The sequence below is a fragment of the Zootoca vivipara genome, chromosome 2 (assembly GCF_965207765.1).
Source record: "Zootoca vivipara chromosome 2, rZooViv2.hap1.1, whole genome shotgun sequence".
NCBI classification, from domain to species: Eukaryota; Metazoa; Chordata; class Lepidosauria; order Squamata; family Lacertidae; genus Zootoca; species Zootoca vivipara.
The window spans coordinates 109,413,339-109,439,698 of record NC_142584.1 but is presented as its reverse complement, the minus strand read 5'-3'; the positions used below and the strand labels follow the sequence as shown (position 1 = coordinate 109,439,698).

At 46.7% G+C, this 26,360-nt stretch overlaps 1 protein-coding gene across 1 annotated transcript; it reads right to left on the bottom strand.

Annotated features, from left to right (window-relative positions):
* Positions 1–1,473: 1,473 nt before the first annotated feature.
* LOC118080112 (uncharacterized) lies at positions 1,474–25,216 on the bottom strand. The gene is made up of 9 exons (XM_088662477.1): positions 25,089–25,216; positions 22,840–22,969; positions 21,789–21,899; positions 19,642–21,120; positions 16,587–16,930; positions 12,068–12,194; positions 10,773–10,877; positions 7,825–9,006; positions 1,474–4,579 (listed from the first exon to the last, which is right to left on the bottom strand). Exons 1-9 carry the CDS (start codon positions 25,092–25,094, stop codon positions 4,389–4,391), a joined length of 3,675 nt encoding a protein of 1,224 aa, XP_088518603.1. The 5' UTR covers positions 25,095–25,216; the 3' UTR covers positions 1,474–4,388.
* Positions 25,217–26,360: the final 1,144 nt, after the last annotated feature.

Genomic DNA, 26,360 nt, shown 5'->3' with positions numbered 1-26,360 from the left:
CGGTCAGGGACGATGGGAATTGTAGTCCAACAACAGCTGGAGACCCAAGTTTGAGAAACCCGGCTATATATAATGTTTTTAAATTTACAACTAAACAGATGGTTTAGAGCAAATTGTTTAATGTTTTATTATGTTTTGTATATGCTGGAAGCCACCCAGAGTGCCTGGGGCAACCTTGTCAGATGGGTGGGCTACAAATAATAAAATTATTAATATAACCCCCCCCCCCCCGAAGCAGTGGGACAGACTCCCTCTGGAGGTTGTGGACTCTCCTTCCTGGGAGGTATTTAAGCAGAGGTTGGATGGTCACCTGTCAGGCATGCTCTAGCTGAGATTCCTGCATTGCAGGGGGTTAGACTAGAGGACCCTCGAAGTCCCTTCCAACTCTACAATTCTATGTGAATGACATCCCCCCCCCCGCCTCCATCTCAGGCTTTTGCAGATCTCTGGAGCAGCCTTTGCCTACCTCGTGCCTTCCAGATGTTTTGGTCCACAACTTCCATCAGTTCCGGCCAATAATACCGTAGGTGCTATAGTAGTCCAAAACACTTGGAGAAGGTAGCAAAGGCTGTTCTGGATGAGTGGAGGATTCTGGTTGTGCTTACATGACTTTTTTTTTAAATTGTTCTATGGATTGTGAAAAGCGTTTCGTGTTTTAGTTCCTTTATTTGCTGGAATAAGGAGACAAAATACATAAACACAGGCCTGCCGGTTCAGACCAAATGCCGATCCAGTCAAGCCTCCTGTTCTCACAGTAGCCAACCAGTTCGTTGCCTCTGAGAATAATAGAATTTTGGGGTTGGAAGGGACCGCAAGGGTCATCTAGTCCAACCCCAAAATGAAAGTGTGGGTGGGGGACAACAATTGTAGAATCACAGAACTGTGGAATGATAGAATAGCCTGCAAGCAGAACAAGTAATGATTCCCAACTTCTGATACATAAGTAATGATTCCCAACTTCTTCTTACTCGTACCAGAGTATGATTGTGTTCCATAAACATGCTTTTAACAGTGAGTCCATAAGTGACTGTGGAGGCCAATTCTGGATCCACACGTCCTTCCACAGTGGGGACATAGGTTTCCGGGCAACAGTTGACCACGGTGAGGGTTTGTCAAGCGTGTCTTCCTCTTAGCACGCTTCTCCCTTTCATCCCGAGTTCGGGCGTCTTCAAAATTCATGACACCTTTGGTAAAGGCTGTTCTCCAATTGGAGCGCTCTCAGGCCAGTGTTTCCCAGTTGTCAGTGTTTATACATTTTTTTAGATTTGCCTTGAGAGAGTCTCTGAACCTTCTTTGTTGACCACCAGCAATATGTTTTCCATTTTTAAGTTCGGAATAGAGTAGTTGCTTTGGAATACAATCATCAGGCATCCGCACAACATGACCAGTCCAACAAAGTTGATGTCGAAGAATCGTATAGAATCGTGAAAAAAGGCACTTAAAAAAAAACACACCTGGAGCCCAGTTGTAGCAAACCAAGGAATATATTTATTAAAGGCAGGGAAAGCAGGTGGGTTGGATAAATGTAATAATACAAAGCAAATGGTATACAGTTACACGTTGAAGCAAAAGTCAAAGTGTTTTCTAGGATGCAGAAGCTACCTAGCAGTGTGACTGATCCTTGAGGTCCAGGTCTCTTATTCAGCATAAAGATGGGGTGGGAAACTCGAGGCCCTTCATTGGACTCTCACCCATCAGCCCTCGCTAGCCCAGTCATTGGTGGGGGGTGATGGGTTTTGTAGTGTAGCAACATCCCAAGGTCAACAAGTCGCCCAACCCTGACATAAAGGCAACCATGGAAAACCTTCCCAGCTGAGTGACCATCAGCCCACCAAAGGTCCTGACTGCAAAGTGCCTTATCAGGCTGCCCCCCCAACCCAATTTAGTCCAGCTCCTCCTCTGCCAGAGCAAAGGAATTTCTTCAATCACACTCCAGATTCCACCTTCCCTCCATGGAGCCCAAAACAATATATGCTCCATGGTGGAACTACCTTGCATGTTAAAGCCCCCCCCCGTTCAATCCCCCCCCCAGGTAAGACAGGGGAATATTCTGTGTCTGAAACCCTGGGGTTTGGCTGCCAGTCAGTGTAGGCATTACTGAGCTAGATGGACCAACGGTCTGACTTTGATATAAGGCAGCTAGCTTCCTATCTTCCTAAATGATCCCTGCGGGCGTACATTTACCCATGAGAAAGCAGGCAGCTAAAATATGCCCTGGCAGACTGAAAATGGGCCACTGCCGATTGATTAATCTTCCGATTGTATTGCTTCTAGCTGAACCCTGCAAACAACATGCGTTCCCACTTGTTTCCCATCAACACAACCCCAGCTCTTGCGTGGGTTCTTTATTAACGACGAGTCAATCGATTCGCACAGGGCTTGTTTTCATTGCATGGCTTTTTCAGATGAGGAGTGCCCTCCCCCTCCCCCCTGCCTTTGGTAGAACTAGACCTGCTTTGCAGGAAGAAGCTGCCGGGTTCAATCCTCACTCAGCATCTCCTGTCAAAAGCAGGACCAGGTGACAACTGACAGGAAAGACCTCTGGAGACCTGCTGCTGCCAGTCAGGGCAGACAACACTGGGTTAGGTAGACCAATGAGCTGGCTTCGTATGAGGCAGCTTCACCTGTCCACATTTTATTTTGCAGAATCGCAGAGTTGGAAGGAACCCCAAGGGTCATCCAGTCCAACCCCCACCAATGCAGGAATATTTTGTCCCCTGTGGGGCTCGAACCCACGACCCCGAGATGAACAATCTCACGCTCTACCCAACCGAGCTGGTCCAGTTATACATAGGTACTTTCCCCTCGTTTCAAATTGCCATCGAAGAGGCGGGGTGCTTTGGTGCTCCGAACACTCTCAATACATTCTGCTGATCCCCTGCTATCCAAACACCTCCCCACGTTAAGATGCTCTCTGCTGGACCACATCAATGGTCATTCTAGCATCCAGCATCCGACAGCGGCCAACCAGATCTCTCCTGCTTCTAAAAACCCACAAGCAGGTCAATAAGGCAATAGGCGTCTCTTGCTGTAGGCTGGAAAGCTTACAATACCCATGCAGGGCCTTCACCTATTTGTCTTGTGGTAGCGAATTCCATCATTTAGCTGTGCTTTTGTGTGCATAAATACTTAAGAACAGAAGGAGGGTGCTGCTGCATCCAGCCAGCGGCCCATTTAGTCCAGCATCCTGTTCTCACAGCAGCCAATCAGATGCCTCTGGGAAGCCTGAAAGCAGGAAGAGTGTGCAATGGCACTCATCTTACTTGTGGTTTCCAGCCAACTGGTATTCAGAGGCACCGTGCCTCTGTCCTCAAAGTTAATATACAGCCATCATGACTAGCAGCCACTGATAGCCTTTTCCTCCACGAATCTGGCCTTGTTTGTCCTGAACATTCCATCCTTCTGCTTCATTGGGTGACATCTGGTTCTAGAATTATGGGGTGGGAGACTTTTTCCTGTACCATGCATGATTTTATAACCCTCAATCCATGATTCCCCTTAATCACATTTCCCCCAAACTAAAAAAAAAAACTGCAGCAGCTATAGGCTTCCCTTGTAGGGTAGCTGCTATCACCTTCCGATAATTTCTTCTCTTCGCTCTCTCCATCCTTTTTGAGATGTGACCAGAATTGCACACTGCACTGTATACCGTATCCAAACCTTTTGGGGGAGATTGCAAGTGTACCATTCGGAGCTGAGGCACATTTGCCTCGCAAATTAAGCTCTCTCTGACATTTGATGCCAAGTAATAAATATGCAATGTCAATATCTGATGCCAGGTCGTATCTGAAAGCTGTTACTTGAAAGCATTTCAAAGACGACATGCAGAAGTATTAGTGTTTGAAAGCGGGCATGCAATAGCATTCATATTTGACTATATTTGTTAGCTAACATGCAAAGTTTTTTTTATGATTTCACTAAATTTGACAGATGGCATGCAATGGCATTTAGTATTTAAGCACATTTAAGTAACTGGCATTCAAAACATTCATATTTAATCACTGGCATGCAATAGTGTTTACTATAATCTGGTAAGTTGGAATGGAATGGTATGTAGTGTTTGATAATAGTCATGCAATAGTATTTACTACCTACCAGTATTTAATAGCTGACATGCAATGGTATTTAGTTTATGACTATTTTAAAGCTGCTAGCTTTTGGGATTTTATATTTGACACCTTATAAAAAAATGAAACAATCAAAGAGACTGTCTGAAGCACCCATATTTTGTGGTCGATTTTCAAAATGTGTTGCAAAAAGCTTGTTTCAGCTTTAGTGTCATTTGCTCTGACCACATTCGGACTGTGATGTCGCCTCAGTCTGTCATCAAAGAGAACTGACTGCCATAGGCCAGTGCTTTCTTCCGACAAATGCTTGGCCATCCTAGGTCAAGGGATCTCCAAGGTTTCTCCTTCTGTGTGAACACCTTCACTCTGACCCAGAGACCCTTGGAGGCCGAGCCACTTCCCAGCTGCAAGCCATTCATACAGTTTGTTTTCCTGCACAGATTCCCCGGCATCACACCCCAAGGCTTGGTTCGTCAACAAAATGTTCTCCACGCACTGGGCCAGAGGGTAGCCTGGAATGAGAATAATTGCAGGCTGAGATCACATGAGGAACGAAGGGGAATTATAAAATGACAGTCGCCCACAAGAGCAATGAACTAAACTGAAGGACGGAAGGACCACAGAACCCTAACCTTACATTCATACTCTCATAATGTACCCCCACCCACTTCTCCCTCTAACAGTGAACTCAGGTGGTTGAGTTTGGATGGAAAACAGGTCCACAAAAAAATAAGGTTGTGGTTACTACATTTTCTTGGGGGAAACCTCAGTTCTCCTCCTGGAAACAGTGCTTGTATATGGAAGAAGAGGTGATCTCAGCAGCTAGAATCGCTTTTTACAATACACTGTAATGCTGGTTACATCCAAAACCAGGCTAATGTTGGCACTCGCTACATAGAGCTGCACAGAGCTCAGAAATTTCATCAGGTACAAAATGCAACAGACGGCAGCTTGACCTCATCACGCCAATTTACCTTCGGTTACTATTTGTTTCCAGGCTCAATTTAAAGTACCCATCTTAAATGCTCTGAATGGTTTGGGACCAGGTTATCGGAAGGATCACCTACCTACCTAGACTTGAAGATTCACCTCTGGAGCCCTGGCTGACCACAAAGGTTGATCATTCTGGGATCAGGGATGTGACCTTTTCAGTTGTGGCCCCGACAACTTGTGGATCTCCCTCCCTGAAGATCTCCACTTGGTTACCTCTTTTGTGGCCTTTAAGCCGACCCCAAACACTTCTGGGTTCTTGTTTTTTACTCCACCAAGCTTTTTAATGTTTTTTTGATTAGCATCCTATACAGTGGTACCTCAGTTTAAGAACGATTTGGTTTACGAACTCCGCAAAACTGGAAAGAGTGTCCCGGTTTGAGAACTTTACCTCAGTCTGAGAATGGAATCCGAATGGTAGAAGGGCACCAGTGGGGGGAAGCCTTGTTAGGGAAAGCGCGCCTCGGTTTAAGTACGGTTTTGGTTTAAAAACGGACTTCCAGAAGGGATTAAGTTTGTAAACCGAGGTACCACTGTACATGATTTTATCTCATGCAACACCATTATACGTTATTTGTTCATCTGCTTTTGGGGAAAGCCGTCTTGCAAGGTGTTGCCTGAAAAGGAGGCGTAGAAATAAATATAACACTCAATGAAATATTAACAATAATAGGCAGCAAGAAACCCATTACATGCTGGCTTGAAATAGGGGAGATGGGGCCATAGCTCAGTGTTTAGAGCAACTGCTTTGCATGCAGAAGGTTGCAGGTTCAATCCACAACATCTGCAGGTAGGGCTGAGAGAGACCTCAGTCTGAAACCCTGGAGAGCTGCTGAAGGAACGTCTCCACCCCCATCCTCCACCCCACTGAGGTCCAGCTCCAAAGGCCTTCTGGCAGTTCCCTCACTGCGAGAAGCGAGGTTACAGGGAACCAGGCAGAGGCCCTTCTCGGTAGTGGCCCCTTCAGATGTCAAGGAAATAAACAACTATCTGACTTTTGGAAGACATCTGCAGGCAGCCCTGTTTAGGGGAGTTTTTAATGTTTGATGTTTTTATATCTGTTGGAGGCCGCCCAGCGTGGCTGGGGCAACCCAGGCAGATAGGCAAGATACAAATAAAATTATTATTTTTAAAAAACGGAGCTAGATGAAGCACTGGTCTGGCTCCGTATAATGCAGCTTCCCAACTTCAATGAAGAAAACATACACGAAAAGAATAAATAAAATATGGGGCACCTCGCCCAGATGGGGATTCACTGGCACCAAGTTAGCGTTTCCATCACTGCGAATATTTAAGGCCTTATATAATCCTGTCCAGACCCTTGAAATTCATCATCTGAGGTCCATCCCTCCATGCCACTTCCAAAGGAGGTGCAGAAGACGGCAATGAGAGATGGAGCCTTCTCTGTAGTAGCTCCCAATTTCTGGAATGTTCTCCTCAGGGAGTCTTGCCAGGCACCCATTCTGCAATCATTTCACCACCAGGAAAAGACTCCCCCCCCCAAAGCCTATGGGCGGTGCCGACAACTGAATCTTTTTTAAAATTTCGACTAGGTTTTAATGCATTTGTGTATTTTCATTATCCTGGCAAATCGTTTCGGGGTGGGAAGTGAAATATCCATTCAAGGATCCGAAACCTGCCCTTTGTTTAACCTGTTAAATCTGTAATGATAAACTGGATTTGGGGCATAATATTCAACTTTCAGATTCGGAAAGGTTATGGAAAATGGATTTGAAATTTTCAGCATGTTGTACGCTGAAAGAAAATTATATGAAAATGACGTACCGGTGGTATTTTACTCCTAGTAAGTTAGCAAAAAATGTATAAGACAAAGTACAAATATCTGCTGGAAATGTAAAGAAAAAGGAGGCAGCTTCTACCATATGTGGTGGACGTGTAAGGTAATAAAAGCTTTATGGGAAATGATATATAATGAATTGGAAAAAAATATTTAAAATAACTTTTGCTAAAAAAAAACCCAGAAGCTTTATTATTAGGAATTGTAGGTACCAATCTTCCAAAGGACCAGAGAAGACTTTTTACGTATGTGACAACAACCACACAGATGCTACTAGTCCAGAGGTGGAAAGGAGACGAAGTCCCTATTAGAGAAGAATAGCAAACTAAGCTGTTGTATTATGCCAAAATGGCAAAACTGACCAGAAAGCTCAGGAACCAAGAAGAACAAAACTTCAATAAAGAATGGGGGAAATTTATAATTTATTTAGGAGAACACTGTAAGCAGAAGAAAACATTAGCAGGAATGCAATAGCACTCGTAAGGTAGCAAATACTACAGACAAATGGAGAGACTGTGAAATAATATGCAGTTGAAAAGGATAACAATAGGACCCATGCAAGGGATGCTGGGAAGTCCAGAGATTCAGAAAAATCTCTAAATATGGATATGTAATTGGTAATGTTATACAGTAATACCTCTGCGAACGTCCGCCCTGTCGACCGTTCATTTTGGCAACCGTCTGCAGCAAACCTGAACGGGTTACTTCTGGGTTTGCTGCTCGCGCATGCACAGAAGTGCTAAATTGCACTTCGTGCATGCGCAGAAGTGCAAACCGCTCTGTGTGCGTGCACAGAGCAGCACTTTGTTGTGAGTCCCTTTTGTTGAGCGTCCGGGGCTCTGGAACAGATCCCGGACTCCAAACAAGGTACCTCTGCAATTCTACAGCTGTAAAATCAAATAAAAATGATTTAAAACAAACAAACAAAAACCCCAAACCTGCCCTTTGTGATAAAAAGTAGCAGCTCACCTATATGTTGCCTCTGGTGGTGAATGAGACTCCGATTGGCGCTAAACCTTTTCCCGCACTCCAAGCAGGCGTAGGGCTTCTCCCCCGTGTGGACACGCTGGTGGGTCACGAGGTGGGTGCGGTTGGCAAAGCACCGCCCGCACTCTGCGCACTTATAGGGCTTCTCGCCCGTGTGGACGCGCTGGTGTTTGACGAAAGCTGAGCGGTCGGCGAAGGCTTTCCCGCACTCCGGGCACCCGTGGGGCTTCTCGCCCGTGTGGCGCCGGTGGTGCCGGGTCAGGTGGGAAGGGGAGCCGAAACATTTCCCGCAGTCTAGGCACCGGTAGGGCTTCTCCCCTGTGTGGGTCCTCTGGTGCCTGACGAATGTCGAGCGCTCCGAAAAGCACTTCCCGCACTCGGCGCACTTGCAGGGCTTCTCCCCCGTGTGGACGCGCTGGTGGCTCACCACGTGCGACTGACGGGCGAAAGACTTGCCGCACACCAAGCATTTGTAGGGCTTCTCCCCTGTGTGCACCCTCCGGTGGCTCCCGAGGTGTTCCTGGCGGGCGAAGGTTTTCCCGCACTCGGCGCACTTGTAGGGCCGCTCCCCCGTGTGCACCCTCTGGTGCTTTGCGAAGACGGAGCGGTCGGCAAAACACTTCCCGCACTCGGGGCATTTGTAAGGTTTCTCCCCCGTGTGGACTCGCTGGTGCTTCAGGAGGTGGGACTGCTGGACGAAGCTCTTCCCGCACTCCAGGCACTTGTGGGACCTCTCCACGGCGTGGATCCTCTTGTGGCTCACGAGGGCCGACGGGTCGGCGAAGCACTTCGCACACTCCAGGCATTTGTAGGGTTTCTCCCCTGTGTGGTACCTCCGGTGGATGACGAGCTGAGACTGGCACGCAAAGTGCTTCCCGCACTCCAGGCATTTGTAAGGGGTCTCCCCCGCGTAGATTCCCTGGTGCCTGGCGAGGTGCGCTTTGCGGCCGAAGTATTTGTCGCAGACCAAGCACTTGTAAGGTTTCTCTCCGGTGTGGACAATCTGGTGGCTCATCAAGTGCGAATGGCAGCCGAAACATTTGCCACATTCCAAACACTTGTAGGGCTTCTCCCCTGTGTGGATTCTCAGGTGCCGCGTGAGATTCGGTTTCTGAGTGAAACGTTTGCCGCACACCGTGCACAAGTGCTTTTTCCGAGGGTTATCTGCACAGAAAGAGAGAGATGAATCACCTGAGAAGGAGCCTCAGAAAGCATATGGACAGACTACAGAGGTGAGATTGTTGTACACAGATACAGATACAGTGCTACCTGCTATGCAGGAATCTATATATATAAAAATGTAAAAGGTCCATGTTGGTGTGTAACAACTTTTCTCTGAAACCGCTTGACCGATTGCGTCGAAATTTTGACACAAGGTCACATGCGAATGTGCGAGTGTCCACATACTGTTTGCGTAGACAGATGTCACACCTGGGCCACGTAAAAAACCCCAATCCCCGTGTTCCAGAACTCACAAATCACCCTAAAGTGCACGCTGGGAGCACAGATGTTGCAAAACAGGGCCCTCTAGTGGCGGCTACACTGGTACTGTGGGACAGGGATGACCCACAGCAACGCGTGGCCGGGCCAGCTAGTGGTTGATAAAATTTTCTGATTTAGCTGAGATGGCCAAGGTAATGGGCTTAATTAGAGAAAAATCACTACATTGGTACCTTGGTTTACAACCATAATCCATGCTGGAGGTCTGGTTGTAAACCAAAACAGGTTGTAACCCAAGGCGTGCTTTCAACAAAGGGGCCTCCCCCCCCCCCCCAAATTGGTTGTAATCCATAAAAAATGGGTTGTAATCCAAAAAAAGGGACATGCATTTCCGGGTTTGACGTGGTTGCAATCCAAAACGGTTGTAATCCAAAGCGGTTGCAAACCAAGGTACCACTGTATTGACATTTATTAAGGACTAGAAACTTCTTTTGGATTTTTTGCATGTAAGAGAAAATGAACTTGTAACTTCTGGATTTGTTGAAGATAGAAAAAATAGTGGCATATAGAAAATAGAAAAGTTGGATGTTTCAAGAAGGCAAGAACTTTAAAAAAGAATCGGAAAAGTTTATAATTTATCTACAAGACCACTGTAAGCAAGTTAAAACATTAGTAGGATTTTAACCACACTTGCAAAGTAACAGAAAGTATGGATAATTCAGAAGGATATAAACTTGGATAAGTATTGATATGCAGTTGTAAATCTTATTATTAGGACCCATGAAAGGGATGGGGGGAAGCCAGGAGATTCAGAGTAATCTTGATACAGTATTTGGCTTTTGAATGGTTTTTTTTTGTATGTTTATATATTTTTAAATCAAACAAAAAAAAGAAAAGTTGGATGTTAATACTATGTTTAGCTGCAGGACAGAGATCCAGAAGTCTTTTTGATTTTGTTCATTTTCTTTTCCTTCTCTTTCTCATTTCCCCCTTTCTCTTCCTTTTTTGCTTCTTCTGAATGAACGTAACGACGAGGAAAAAGGCAGCTGTACCATTTCTCATGCGGGCGGCGCTGTGGGTTAAACCACTGAGCCTCTAGGGCTTGCCGATCAGAAGGTCGGCGGTTCGAATCCGGTCCCAGCTCCTGCCAACCCAGCAGTTCGAAAGCACATCAAAGTGCAAGTAGATAAATATGTACCGCTCCGGCGGGAAGGTAAACGGTGTTTCCGTGCACTGCTCTGGTTCGCCAGAAGCGGCTTTGTCATGCTGGCCACATGACCCGGAAGCTGTACGCCGGCTCCCTCGGCCAATAACGCGAGGTGAGCGCCGCAACCCCAGAGTCGCCCGCGACTGGACCTAATGGTCAGGGGTCCCTTTACCTTTTTACCATTTCTCACAGCGAGATTAGAGCCATCAGCAAATTGGAAGAGTACGCATAGCCAAGACCAGGGCTGCCAACACCCTTCGCCGGGCTCAAACCAGTGCCTCACCTGAGCTGGTGTCGAAGAGCTTCCTTCCATCCGGAGAATCTGGCACACAGGGCTCGTCTCCTTGTTCCAGGCGGCAGATGAGGCCAGGCTTAGGGGCTGGGTATCCTTCTCAGGAAGAGAAGAGGAATGGTGAGGACGGTTTTCCGGTGTTTTGGATGCTGGGAGTTGTTAGGAGTCCCCTATTCCCCTCAGAAAGCTGCTCTTCTGTGAGGGGTTTAACACTTCACCCCTCATTCCCAGGGAACTCTGGGAATTGTAGCTCTGCAAGGGGAACAGGGGTCTCCTCACGACTCTCAGCCCCCTTAACGCACCCATACTTCCCAGGATTCTTAGGGGGAAGCCATGGCAGATGGCCATCCAACCTCTGCTTAAAAACCTCGAAGGTAGGATATTCCAAGGGTGGGCGGGGCCAGGGGAAAAAGTGGGTGGAGCAACACATCTACATTTTATATTGGGAATGAATTGCACAGTATTGTCTCTCTCTCTCTCTCTCTACACACACACACACACAAAAAAAACACACACACACAAAAATCCCTCCTTCCAGGTAAGCAAAAAATAAAAACAATAGCAGGATTAATGTAACAACCTGCAGTTTTATAAGGGTATATATTTACAGTAGATAAATAAATGAGCAAGTTAAATGAACTTGCGATATGCTGAAGGTATTAAAAAATAAATTTATGGAATCGCAGAAAGAGGGAGGAAGGAAGTCAAATTTGAAAACGTTAAATTGATTGTAAAACTAATGAAATGTAGAAATTTGGGGAGGGGGAAATAAAATAAAAAAACATTTTAAAAAAGGAAGCAAGGGTCTCTCTCAGGGTTCAAGGATTATTCTTATTACAAATGTTAATTAATTTATTAATAGTATTTGCATGCCAGCCAGGAAAAGACAACACACTCTTTCTGATTTTATGTTGTGAGACCTACAGGTATAGGGTGGTATACACCGGTAAATTTAATAAAATAAAAGTAAAAGCAGGGATATCGTGCGGTGTGGCCTTAGAAGAGTTCTGAGGGCCATACAGAGGCAACTGGAGGGCCACATTTGGCCCCTGAGCCTGACGTTCCCCACCCCTGACATAACTAAATCTGAAGGAAGGAAGCAACTTCCCTAACGCAGAAATTACTGGGGAGACGGGGGAAGGATTTTACATACATACATCTGACATTTTGAAGCCACCTTTGCCATCCTCCTGCCCCTCCAGTGTTTTGGATCCCATCTCCCATCAGCCCTGGCCAGTAGTGACAGCCTTTGCACACCTAGCCCAAGGAAGAAGGAAGTTCCTTACCCAAGGAGGCCACATTCCCGTAATTCTCTATCATGACTTCCTTGTACAAAGCTCGTTGGTTGGGGTCCAGCAGAGCCCACTGCTCCTTCGAGAAATACACGGCCACATCCTCAAAAGTCACCAGGCTCTGCAAGAACACAAAGGATTGTTGCTCCGTCTCCTGCACTTGGCAGAAACACTTTCTCGCCAGCTCTGAAACAGGGGTGGGGATTCCCCCCCCCCAAAAAAATGCTTTTTGGGATTCCCATCATCGCCAGCCAACATTTCCAATGGTCAGGGCTGATATAGCACCAACAACAACTGGAGGGCCACGGATTCCCCAGCCCTGCTTGTATAATAATCGTGGCCAGAAAGTCAGAAAGAGAACTCTCCCCCTGAGAAGATGTTTCGATAAAAGCGTCTTGCATGCATGCTTGAAACATTAGGAACACAATTCACAGCTTTGTTTTAACTGTGCAAACTCCACAGAAATGAGGGAGTTCCACAGTGGCACATTTGCAAAGTTACCGTTCTTTTCCATGGGATTCTTCTCCAAACAACACATCTGAGGTACTTTTGGGGGTTTGGTCCACTTAAAAGACATTGCTCTTGCAAAAGTGGTTCGTTTGCCATTAACTCTTGCTTTTGTCTCTAAAACATATCTGCAGCAAGTTCAGGGGAAAACTCCTCGGCAAGTTCTTGAACTTTTAAAAGCCGGGGTGGTGAACCTGCCTCTCTCCAGATGACCGTCATGCAGAAACTGATAGGAGTTGGAGTAGAACATCTGCAAAACCTCAGGTTCCCCATCTCTGCTTTTAAGAAGACATTTAGCTCTTTTGGAGGTATTTTTTAAAAACGAATGGATGGCTTTGGGGCAGAAGCTGTGCAAGGCTCCGGGAGACTGCTGGCAGAGTAAGATTTTCTTCTGGCTTGTGACTCATTCAACTCTTAACAAAAGTTCCTCATTTCCTTATTGGAAATTATATATTGTGCACAGATGTTTGCTTACTTCCAAGAAGGTGTCATTTACTGTCAGTCACTGGGATTCTGAGCTTAGCGCCTCTTACTTTATTTGCTTGCTTTTCAGCAAAGTGTGCTAAAACTGCCACTGGCCCCTGCCTATTTTCTGAATATAAAAGGAAGTGTTACAAAGAAGTCAAAGGACAAGTAATTGGACTTTTACAACACAACCCTACGCATATTTACTCACAAGTAGCTCCCACTGATTTCAACGAGGCTTTATCGCAGGCACCCCCAAACTTGGCCCTCCAGATGTTTTGGGACTACAATTCCCATCATCTCTGACCACTAGTCCTGTTAGCTGGGAGTTGAGGTCCCAAAACATCTGGAGGGACGAGTTTGGGAGTGCCTGCTTTATTGCATGTAAAACGCAAATGTGTGTTTGCAGTTATTTGCTTTCTGTATTTCTTGGTATAGGACACAGAAGCTGAAGGTCTTGTTCTATCACAGGCTAAGTCAACATTTAAAGACTCACCAAACTTCCATAACATCAATGATATATATATATATATATATATGCCATTCTGCTAGATGAAAGGAACCATACTCAGCACACTGAAGCAGGATTTTTTTAAAAAATGGTTTAATATTACATTGTTTTATTTTACAAACAACAAACAGCAACAAAACTAACAAGACTTCCACTTCCATTCATGATGAGACAGACGGCGGTTAAAGTCAGCCAACTGGGAGAGTCAATAGAACTGGCTCTTTAGCTTTTAATCAAAATTAAAGTTCAGCAAATGACACGTTAAAGTATTAGCGGCTGACCGAGGCAGGAAGGGCTTGTGATATTTGGCAAGCCCCTTCCTTACAGCGATCACATTGTGATCCCACTTCGCAGATAATATCTTCCTGCTAAGCTGTCAAAACCTAGAGGACTCTGGCAAATCATTTTTATTGAAAGTAGAATTTGAAATCAATAGGTAATTAGGGTAACACAAGAATTGGCTCGCCGGATCAAACTCAGAATTACGTTCCATGATTGGCAGCAGATCTCCAGGGTTTCAGGCAGGGAGTCTCTCCCAGCCCTACTTGGAGATTTTGGGGATTAAGCCTGTAACCTTCTACACATGCAAAGCCGATGTTCTAACACTGAGTCCGTTGGACCATTCCCTAAATATGCAATTGCAGGGACTTTGCCTCCCCGCTTCCTACAGGAAAGAATGCTCTGCTCTTAACTGCTAGCGCTCTCTCTCTCTTTTAATTCATTAAATATATATCCTTCCCTTCCTCCCAAAGTTGCTTGGGAATGCAGAGGAGGCACGCTCGGGTCTTGGCCATCAGCCAGGGAATCAAATGTCGCTGGCAGGCTTCACCTCCTGCCACCTGGCAAGTGCATCCTACCAAAAGGGAGACGGACGGGCCAGTGGGCAGAACAGTTGCTCCAAGGCTTTGCTTTCCTCTTCCCTCCACATCCTTCATCCTTTTGTGCCATGCCTACTTGATTGTGAGCCTGCAATTAAGGATGGTCTTATCTTTTCATATATGCACAGTACAGTCACACCTTGGTTTTCAAACAGCTTAGTTCTCGAACGTTTTGGCTCCTGAACGCTGCAAACCTGGAAGTGAGTGTTCTGGTTTGCGAACTATTTTTGGAAGCCGAACATCCGATGGGGCTTCTGGGGTTTCCAATTGGCTGCAGGATTCCATTCAAGGTACGACTGTATATACATACTCTATAGAAGTGTTAAATAACACCCCCATTGTGTGCATTCCTGGGTACCAGGCAATTGAAAGTATACTGTTTCTCAACATGGACGTCCTCCTCTTAGCAATCATGGTAGTTGTTAAATCTTGAATTTTTCAAAAAAATTTTTTTTAAGGAGATGTAATCTAGCAGATATGAACTATCAAGTCTCAGCACCAACACCCAGAATTTTTGGGCAGCTGATAGTGCCCTGGGCCTCTTCTTTCCTTCCCCACCGCCGCCCAGTGCTCCAAAACAAGGTGCACCCAACCAGGTCCAGGGAAGCCATCATTTCGAATCCTGCCATTATTCCACCACAGCACCACTTCTCAGCATGGTGGGAACTTAAAATGCTGCTCGCTGCAAAGAGAAAACCAGCACAACGCAGGCAGAAGGCTAAGTCAGAACCTGTCTGAGTGCTACACTAGTTTTCTGTTTGCAGGATGTTTTCCCTTGGGGGAAGCATTCAGAAGCTGCCAAGCACAATCACAGCTGCAGTCTAAACTCTACCATGCCACCTCATTTTGCTGCACAAAACATACGACACAGTCTTGAGAACTGGTCCCGTGAGCATGGTGTCACAAAGGCACTGAACTGAAGTGACTTCTTTAAGGTTGCAAACTGACTCGGGCTCCAGTCCCAACAATTAAAGAGGGCCTTAAATCCAAGTAAACCTTTTCCTGATTGCTCTACAGGTATAACACACTTTCAAAAGGGTTTGGCACTTTACAGCAGGACTAGAGAACCTGTAGTACCTGTATTGTAGGACTACAACTCCCATCATCCCCAACAATTGGCTATGCTGGCTGGAGAAGGCTGGGAGTTGCTGTCCAAAACGTGCATTGCTACAGTAGAGAGGTCCCTGCCCCTAGAGCCATACAATCTAAACCTGGACAGAGAAACAAGAAAAAAAATTCCAGAGATCTATGCCTGTTTTGTTTTCACACCACTGCGGCAGAGATATTCACGATGATGCAGAGATTTCTCTCTCTTTTTTACGATGTTGTCATCAGCAGGCAAAGATACGAGACGCCGGACAAAGTGTGCTCTAACCCACAAAAGCTTATGGTCCTTAAGGCGCCTATGAGAGTCTGTCTGAGTTATGATCGGAGGGTAGCGCTGGGGAACTTGCACGCACACATCATGAGGGTACATGCCTCCAAGCACGGCTTTTATAGCACTGCAGCGCCAGCAGGGACCACATCAGTCACACACACAAAATTATGATGCAGCAAACAGCCAAGGACGCAAGAGCTTTCTCTCTCTCTCTCTCTCTGTTTGTGTGTGAGGTAGACCCGAGACTTCAGCATGCAAAATCCCGAGGATCTGAGTCTCAGGTACCACATCAAAGCGCTGGCTCCGTGGCTTAAAAGATAAATAAAGGAAACCATGCAATGACAGCAGATAGACATACGTAAATAGACAGACACATAATATATCAGCTGCTTCTGTTTTTCTAGTTTTCCTGCTGCTTTTTTCCAAACTAAGACAGAAGCACTTTCAGGAACTGCAAGGACCTGAGGTTTATCTTTTCCCCGCCATTTTAAGAGGTTATATTTGGTCTCTTTCCGCCCCCCCCTGCTTTTCTGCCTCTCCTTCTCCGCACACCCAGACACACACACACCCCTTCCCAAGTGCACAAGCGGATGCCAAGCTCAGCCCCTTCCTTTCCCCCTCTGGGTCTATGAAAAAGGGTGGAGAGGAAACCCAAGCAGACAAAGGAGACACCCCCCTCCCACTCCCCCAAGTTGCAAGAAACATTACCCACCCACCCCAAAAGCCCCTCGCCCACCCGCTCTCAGTTAATGCACTCCCCCCCCCACTTTTTACCTGCATTTGCAAAAGGTGAGTTTCAGGCGCTCCTCCGGACAGTTTCCGGCTCTTGCAACTCAACTCACTGACGCCCCCCCCCCACCTTTCTGTCCTGGGGATGCTGCGCTCACGCTCTTCCCCACGCCCCTTTTCCAGCTCAGCCAATCCCTCGGCTCCTTCGCGCCCGTCGCTCCCATCTCGGCCAATCCAATGTCGGGATATTCCGGACTCGTACCGTGGAGGGAAATGGAGGCGGGGGCTAAGAGCCCAGTGGCTGCTGGGAATCGTAGTCTTTGTCCCCCTCCCCTCCAGCTGGTGCCCAGCGCCGCCCTTACCCTGCGCTTGTGAGACTTGGGTTGTTGCTTTTTAGTTTTTAACCTGTTTTTCGGCTCGCACTCTGCAGGGTTGGAAACGAATAAAATAAAATAAATATGATGCAAAAAAAAGAAAGGCACAAATACAGGATGGGAGACACCTGACTTGAGAGCAGTACATGGGAAAAGGATCTAGGAGTCTTGGTAGACCACAAACTTGACATGAGTCAGCAGTGTGATGCAGCAGCTAAAAAAGCCAATGCAATTCTGGGCTGCATCAATAGGAGTATAGTGTCTAGATAAAGGGAAGTAATAGTACCACTGTATTCTGCTCTGGTCAGACCTCACCTGGAGTACTGTGTCCAGTTCTGGGCACCACAGTTCAAGAAGGATACTGACAAGCTGGAACGTGTCCAGAAGAGGACAACCAAAAAGGTCAAAGGCCTGAAACGATGCCTTATGAGGAACAGCTTAGGGAGCTTGGTATGTTTAGCCTGGAGAAGAGAAGGTTAAGGGGTGGTATGATAGCCATGTTCAAATATATTAAAGGATGTCATATAAAGGAGGGAGAAAGGTTGTTTTCTGCTGCTCTAGAGAAGCGGACATGGAGCAATGGATTCAAACTACAAGAAAGAAGATTCCACCTAAACGTTAGGAAGAACTTCCTGACAGTAAGAGCTGTTCAGCAGTGGAATTTGCTACCAAGGAGTGTGGTGGAGTCTCCTTCTTTGGAGGTCTTTAAGCAGAGGCTTGTCAGGCATATGTCAAGAATGCTTTGATAGTGTTTCCTGCTTGGCAGGGTGTTGGACTGGATGGCCCTTGTGGTCTCTTCCAACTCTATGGTTCTATGATTCGATGAACGTAACATTTTAAAACTGCAGCAGATGAAAACAAAATCCAAAACAGGAACAGCCTATGCATTTGTGTTCTGGTGCAAAATCACTGGCTTTTTTTTTGGGGGGGGGGAATTCAGCCATTAGGTTCCCTCCACACACACAAAAATGCTGATGCCCTTTTTTCTCAGGCTGCTTCCAGATGGTTTTATTTTTTAATGATGTTTTTAATAAGGATTTCTATTTTTAAAACAAGCTATAGCAACAAAACAGAAAATATTTAAGTTTGCAGTCTGAAGGTGGCTGATATTCAAGACCAGAGGCCACCTGATCTCTAGGAATGAACCTAGCAGGTGTTGTGTGGGTGGGTGGAATTGGTGGCAAGAAAGGATGGCAAGTGTGGCAGGAAGATGCAAGGACAACCAAAGTCACATTTAAACATTTCAGTGTAGCATGGGTATACAACCAGAAACAGCAACCACAACTCTCTTCAAGAACATTGGCTGTTCTTCCACGACATACTGTTGTGAACAGGAGTTCTCAACTCTGACAAATCGGGTCCTCCCTAACCAGAGGGCACATGTTGCGGTGTGGCCTGGCAACCAAGCCCTGTGTTGTTGGTAGGAACGTTTGGATGGCCACAACACTCTATTGGAAGTCCCTCGATGCGGGGTGCAATCAGACCAATGGGATGCCAGCTAAATTCTATCGAGGGACCTCTATAAAAGCCCATGCACATGTCCCTGAGCTTCCTCTTTGGGGCCAGTGCATCGAAACACCCGCCCACCTCTCCCTATATTTAGGGCTTGCACGCATGACCTTGCTATGCCGTCGTGTGTCGTTGGGACAGGGGCACGGCAGGATTTCCCCCCACTTGGCTGATTGGCTGGTGCCATTTGGGTTTCACCTGCCATCATAGCTGCCAAGTTTTCCCTTTTCTCGCGAGGAAGCCTATTCAGCATAAGGGAAAATCCCTTTAAAAAAGGGATAACTTGGCAGCTATGCCTGCCATGTAGCAAATCATCACAACTTGTAAGGTTGCGGATAGGCTCTGGTTCAGGTGATAGGGGTGGCAGAACGCTCTAGCCATCCCTGTGCGATGGGTGTTCTGTTAAAGGAATCCTGGGACTCTTTGGTTGGTCAACCCTGAGAGGGGTTGTGCCCTGAGCCTGAGTCCAGGGGGGCATCTGGCTGGTGGACTGGTATGATCCCGCCTTCCACTTTGCCGGGTGTTCACCCAAGGCTGACCTATGGTGTGCCCTGCGTCAGCGCTGCCTGCAAGGGTGCAGGGAGCTAGTCGAACCAGAGCCTATGCAACCACTCACTTGATTGTAATCAATAAAGTTGTGGCCTAAATTCTGCCAAAAACCAAACCAAAAAATTGAGTCTTGTCTGAATTTATTTGGGGGTGGTTAAAAGGTCTACACACGCAAATATGAAAGATCAGGAAAAAGGAAGGAGATGAGAGTTTGCCTCAAATCCGACCTACTACAAATGCAATTAGCCAGCAAAAGCAAGCTCACACCTCTCACTGAGTTTGCATACCTACTTAGGTAAGGTGCATATGTAAGAGGCTCATTCATGATTATCTTTTGGGAATGATTCATGTTCTTATGTAGCTGCATTGCTTCATACTTGCTGGGTGTTCCACAATCACATTATAAAATAGCTGTGCCCTATGTTGTAAATCAAGTTGTTTCTTTTCCTTTTCCAACAAAAAAATTGGTGCGGCCCAGAGCCATTTTTTTATTCTGAAAGTATGGCCCAGAGATGATAATAATAATTTATTATTTATACCCCGCCCATCTGGCTGGGTTTCCCCAGCCACTCTGGGCGGCTTCCAACCGAATATTAAAAACAATACACAATGACAGTATTAAATGACAATACAACAGAGAAAAAACCTTGAGAGCCGCCGCTTGCTCTATCGTATGGGGAAAGGCTTGGAACAGTCATAATAATTCTCATCCATGTGGGCTCTCTCGTGGCAGATGAGGGCTGACGTCGATGGGAAACATTCGCCGCACATCAAACACGTATACGGTTTGTCAGTCGCACAGGTCCTCTGATGCCTCATAAGGTCTGAACTTTGAACAAAACATTTATGGCATTTCAAGCATTTGTGGGTTCTCTCGCCTGGGTGAACTCTCTGGTGCTTTGCCAGGGTGGAGGGATCAGCAAAACACTTCCCACACTCCGGACACTTGAAGGGCTTTTCTCCTGTGTGGACTTGCTGGTGTCTCTTGAACGGCTTTTGGGAAGCGAAGCCTTTCCCGCACTCCGCGCACTTGTAGGGCTTCTCTCCCGTGTGGACCCTCCGGTGCGTAGCAAACGTGGAAGAATCGGCAAAACGTTTCCCGCAGTCTGAACACGTAAAGGGCCTCTCCCTCGTGTGGGATCTCTGGTGCCTCGCAAAGACTGCTCTGCGGGCAAAACGTTTCCCGCACTCTGCGCACTCAAAGGGTTTCTCTCCTGTGTGGACTCTGCGGTGCGTGGCGAGCGCAGAGGAATAAGCGAAGCATTTCTCACACTCGGAACACCTGAAGGGTTTCTCTTTCGTGTGCACCCTCTGGTGGTTTGCGAGTTCCGGCTTGCGAGCGAAAAGCTTCCCGCATTTTAAACATGGAAAGGGTTTCTCCCCAGTGTGCACTCGCTGGTGGTTCCCGAGCTGCGACTTCCACGTAAAGCATTTCCCGCACTCTGAGCACTTGTGAGGCTTCTCCCCTGGGTGGATTTTCCTGTGCGTCACAAAGGCTGTGGAATAAGCAAAGCCTTTCCCACACTCCAAGCACTTGTAGGGGTACTCCCTCGTGTGGACTTTCTGGTGGGTGACGAGCACCGACTTGTGAGAAAAGCGCTTCCCGCATTCGGTGCACATGAAAGGCTTCTCTCCGGTGTGGCTTCTCCTGTGTTCTCCGACCTGAGATTTCCAAGCGAAACACTTCCCGCAATCTAAGCATTTATAGGGTTTCTCTCCTGTGTGGACCCGCTGGTGGTCGGCGAGTTTTGACTTCTGGACAAAGCACCTCCCGCACAAAGCACACTTATACGGGTACCTGCCTGTGTGGGCCGTCTGGTGAATCACGAAATAGGATTTGTGAGAAAAGCGCTTCCCGCACTCCGCACAGCCATAGGGCTTCTCTCCCGTGTGGATTTTCCGGTGGCTCGTGAGGTTTGATTTGGTGGCACAGCGTTTCCCGCACTCGGAGCACTTATAGGGCTTCTCCCCCGTGTGGACTCTCTGGTGGATCGTGAACTTTGATTTCTCAGCAAAGCACTTTCCACACTCCAAGCACTCGTGGGCTTTCTTTCCTGTACAGAGATCCTGACATCTGGCAATGCTTGACTTCTGAACAGGATATCCCTCCCGAGCGGCACATGGGTGATTTCCGCTGCGCTCATCTGCTGGGGCAAAAGGCAGATAGAAATAGGATTTATTCTGGAGGAAGGAAACCTGGGAAGAAGGTTGAAAGGGGAAACTGAACCATTAAGAATGTGGCGGTACTGAAATATCAAGTAAGGAAGCGGCATGAAAACACCTCCCTCTTTCATCCCATCACCCCCCAAAACTGTGGTCATGTCCACAACACACATTTACACTGCATGGCTTCCACCAAAGAATCCTGGGAGCTCTAGTTTAAGGGTGCTGGGAACTGTAGCTCTGCCAGGGGCAAGCTGGGAAAATAGAAGAGCAAATAATTTTTTTTGTCACAAGAATTTGGGAGCTAAGGTCTTCAGCAGCCCTTGGTTTAATGCAATGTTTCCCAAACTTGGGTCTCCAGCTGTTTTTGGACTACAACTACCATCATCACCTAGCTAGCAAGACCAGTGGTCAGGGATGATGGGATTTGTAGTCCAAAAACAGCAGGAGAACCAAGTTTGGGAAACACCACGTAGTCCAAAAACATTTATAGATTAATCCAAAAACAGCAGGAGAACAAAGTTTGGGAAGTGCATCTTAACTGCCCATTTTAGAACCATGACTTGAGGTATCCCAATAATAAGTTACCGATCAGAGTCCCAAGAAATCACGAAAGAGTTTTTGGACGGTTGGCTTCCCCTGAGCCCCTCACCTGAGCTGGTGTTGGAGTTCTCAATTTCATCCAAACCCCGACAATTTGGCACCCACGGTTCTTCCCCTCGTTCCAGGTGGGAGATGAGCTCAGGTTTGGTGAATGGAAATCCTACCCAGGGAAGAAGACAGCAGAGAATGTCACAAGAGATGTGGTGAAACACATCCCAACCTCCAAAGAGGGAACCACACAACCATCGCACATAACCTGATTTACTATAAAGAACTATCTTTAGAATTGGGGTGGTCTGGCAAGAGTCTTAAATTGGACCCTGTGGCCATTGCTCCCAGACCATACCCATGATATACAATGTCAGTTAAAACTGCAGCTTAAAGCATGCTTCCGATTGTTTGTTAATTTTTCCCCTTAATGTTGGAGTTATATAATACGGAAGCCGAACACCTTTGAACTTGAACGTTTCAGCTCCCGAACGATTGAAACTCGGAAGCGATTGTTCCGGTTTTCAAACAATTTTCGGAAGCCAAACGTCCAACGCTCCTGCAGCTAATTGGAAGCTGTGCTTTGAAAGTCAAACGCTTTAGAAGTTGAAGGGACTTCCGAAACAGATTCCATTGGACTTCCAAGGTACGACAATATGTGTGTGTGTGTGTGTGTGTGTGAGAGAGAGAGAGAGAGAGAGAGAGAGATCAAGCAACTCACCCTGAATTTTTTTAGAGAAAAGGCCAAGTGAAGAAACAAAGTGTGTCATATCTGAAGAAAGGTATCTGAAGAAGTGTGCATGCACACGAAAGCTCATACCAAAATAAAAACTTAGTTGGTCTTTAAGGTGCTACTGAAGGAATTTTTTTATTTTACTTCGATCCAGGTATCTGAAGAAGTGTGCATGCACACGAAAGCTCATACCAAAATAAAAACTTAGTTGGTCTTTAAGGTGCTACTGAAGGAATTTTTTTATTTTACTTCGATCCAGACCAACACGGCTACCTACCTGTAACCTAAAGTGTGTCATAGATACGCAACATTTCAAACATGCAGAGATGGGCAAGTGAATTTCGAGGCTTTTTGCAGAATGATGCACCAGAATCCTTACCCAACGAGGCCACATTCCCATAATTCTCCATCATGACATCGCTGTAGAGGGCCTTTTGGTCGGCATCCAGCAGAACCCCCTGGCTCTCCGTGAAATACACGGCCACATCTTCAAAGGTCACCACCGGCCCCTGCGAGGACAGAGACCCCCCATCTCATTTCTCACAAATGTTTTCAAGAGGCTCAGGGTGCAGACCTGGAACAGGAAGCAGCAGCTGCCCCAAAAGGCACCTTGCCCCACTGACTGAGCCCAGATCTACCCACCTTCCCACATCCACGACTCTCCTCCTCTCCCGGCCCTTGATACAAAAGTTGCTTCTGGAATGTGCCACTTCAGGCTGCAGGTTGAGCAGTCTTTTCCACGCAGCACAATGCCAGTGGCAGAATGGACCGCAACACTTGGGTGACTTCTGCAAGGCCCACACCTGGCTTTTGACAGGTGAGGAGGACATGTCATGTGATTGACAGGTGAGTTGTCCCGCCCATCTGTCAAAGCTTACCCGTGAGGATGATCTTTATCTCACGCCATAGAGAGAAAAGGCCCCCCTTGCCCAGCATTAAAGCATTGCAATTATGAGCAAACACAGCCACCAGCTGTGTTAAGAGAGTGGATTTAGGGCAGGCATAGGCAACCTTGGCTCTCCAGATGTTTTGGAACTACAACTCCCATGATCCCTAGCTAACAGGGCCAGTGGTCAGGGGTCATGGGAGTTGTAGTTCCAAAACATCTGGAGAGCCAAGGTTGCCAATGCCTGATTTAGGGCATCAGCACTTGAAAATATGAGGTTCTGTCCAGGTTCAGAACATCAGGGGGGCTTTCTGGCCAGGTGTGTGTTGTGAGATCAATGCTGTACCTCTGCCACATGCAAATTCCACACAGTATCTACATGGCATTGCTCATATTAAAAGCACTATCTTATATTTCTCTCCTACCCACTTCCCATTTAATCCAGATTTGCCATTTCCTAAGACAACGGGCGGGGATGTGGGTGGCGCTGTGGTCTAAACCACAGAGCCTAGGGCTTGCTGATCAGAAGGTCAGTGGTTCGAATCCCCGCAACGGGGCGAGCTCCCGTTGCTCGGTCCCAGCTCCTGCCAACCTAGCAGTTTGAAAGCATGTCAAAGTGCAAGTAGATAAATAGGTACCGCTCCGGCAGGAAGGTAAACAGCGTTTCCGTGCACTGCTTTGGTTCACCAGAAGCAGCTTAGTCATGCTGGCCACATGACCTGGAAAAAGTGTCTGCAGACAAACGTCGGCTCCCTCGGCCAGTAAAGCGAGATGAGCGCCGCAACCCCAGAGTCGTCCGCGACTGGACTTAATGGTCAGGGGTCCCTTTACCTTTACCTTTAAGAAAATCCAATAAACAGCCTCGTTCCAGTATACCTGAAGGAGCGTCTCCACCCCCATTGTTCTGCCCGGACACTGAGGTCCAGTGCCGAGGGCCTTCTGGCAGTTCCCTCGCTGCGAGAAGCCAAATTACAGGGAACCAGACAGAGGGCCTTCTCGGTAGTGGCACCAGCCATGTGGAACACCCTCCCACCAGATGTCAAAGAGAAAAACATCTGCCAGACTTTTAGAAGACATCTGAAGGCAGACCAATGTATTTTAATATTTAATATTTTGTTTAACAGACCAATGTATTTTAATATTTTGTTGGAAGCCGCCCAGAGTGGCTGGGGAAACCCAGCCAGATGGGCGGGGTATAAATAATAAAAATTATTATTATTATTATTATTATTATTATTAAGCCCCGTTTGTGGTATCTAAACAACCTAATTGCAAAATTTAGCACCCACTACTGTCCCGGTCCTTTAACAACAAACACATGAGATCACATGCATGCAAGGCACCTTTAAGGGCTGGTTTGATTTTATTTATAAAAAAAACTACGAAGAAGAAGAAGAAGAAGAAGAAGATCAGGAAAGCTCTTTCAGGAATTACAGCGGTCTGAACATTTATCTCTTTTTTTTCTTTTCTCTATCCACACCTCCTCCCCCCCCCCCTCCGCCATTTTTAGAGGTCACATTTGGTCTTTTCTTATCCTTTCCCTCTCTTCCCAAGTACATAAAGTGAAGCAAAATGCAGCTGCTTCCTATTCCCTTCTGGATCGAAAAGCAAAATAAATAAAATAAAATCAATGTTGGGGACCCATCAAACAAAGGGAGGAGTCAGCCCCATTTCCCCATGCTATGCAAATATAAAACAGCTCCTCGCACACTCCTTCCCACTGATGCATTTTCCACCCTTACCTCCATTTAGGACCCGGGAGATAAATATGTTCTTCTTTCCCGCAGTTTCTTGCTCTTGCGAACTCAGAGAATCCCCACCTGGCTCTGTTGTCCTGGGTGGAATGTTGCGCTCTGACGTCTCCCGCCCCCTTTCCCCATCTCAGCCAATCACTCGGCACCTTCGCCCGCCTTTCAAGCCAATGGAACGTCGGGCAGGCCTCATTCCCAATGGCTGCTGGGAAATGTAGTCTTTTTTTCTTGTTCCTCCAGGGCAACATTTTCGCAGTAAACTCGGTCCTCCAGATGTTTTGGGACTACAGCTCCCATCATCCCTAGCTAACAGGACCGGTGGTCAGGGATGATGGGAGTTGTAGTCCCAAAACATCTGGAGGGCAAAGTTTGGGGATGCCTGGACTTGAGGGTGTTCGCAGACGGGGACCAGAGTGCTCTGCGCTGCAATATTTTGTTGCTGGCCTTGCTTCAAACAAGCTATAAACAAGCTATAGCTTAGGGCCCCACTCTCTTGAGGTCCCCCCAAAAAAATCAAAGGAAAAAAGCAACTTGATGTACATTTCCAAAATATAAGATAAAAGGCAAATAAAATACAACCTACATTCAGCAACAGTGTTTTGTGTTGTGTAGGCTCCTATGATGCTAGCCTGCTTCCTAAAATATCACTGGTTTGCTCATTTCTATACATAGGGTGTCTACATTCTGCTATTTATAATTATTATTAGTTTGCATCATATATTTACACCTATTATGATTTCATGTTATAGCAAGTTTCTAGAGACCAGATTATGAAACTTTTGTCATTGCCCAATGCCAATGTGTTTGCATTATTTGGGTTGAATAGAAAATCATTTTAAGTTAGAGCTTCATAATTATTTCATATTAATATACCGTACTTTTCTTAATTGCATTTCACTATTAATATACTACTTCTTAATTGTATTTCACTATTATTATACTATAACGGGACCCAGGTGGCGCTGTGGGTTAAACCACAGAGTCTAGGGCTTGCTGATCAGAAAGTCGGCGGTTCGAATCCCTGCAATGGGGTGAGCTCCCGTTGCTCGGTCCCAGCTCCTGCCCACCTAGCAGTTCGAAAGCACATCAAAGTGCAAGTAGATAAATAGGTACCGCTCCGGCAGGAAGGTAAACGGCGTTTCCGTGCGCTGCTCTGGTTCGCCAGAAGCAGCTTTGTCATGCTGGCCACATGACCCGGAAGCTGTCTGCGGACAAACGCCGGCCCCCTCGGCCTATAGAGCGAGATGAGCGCTGCAACCCCAG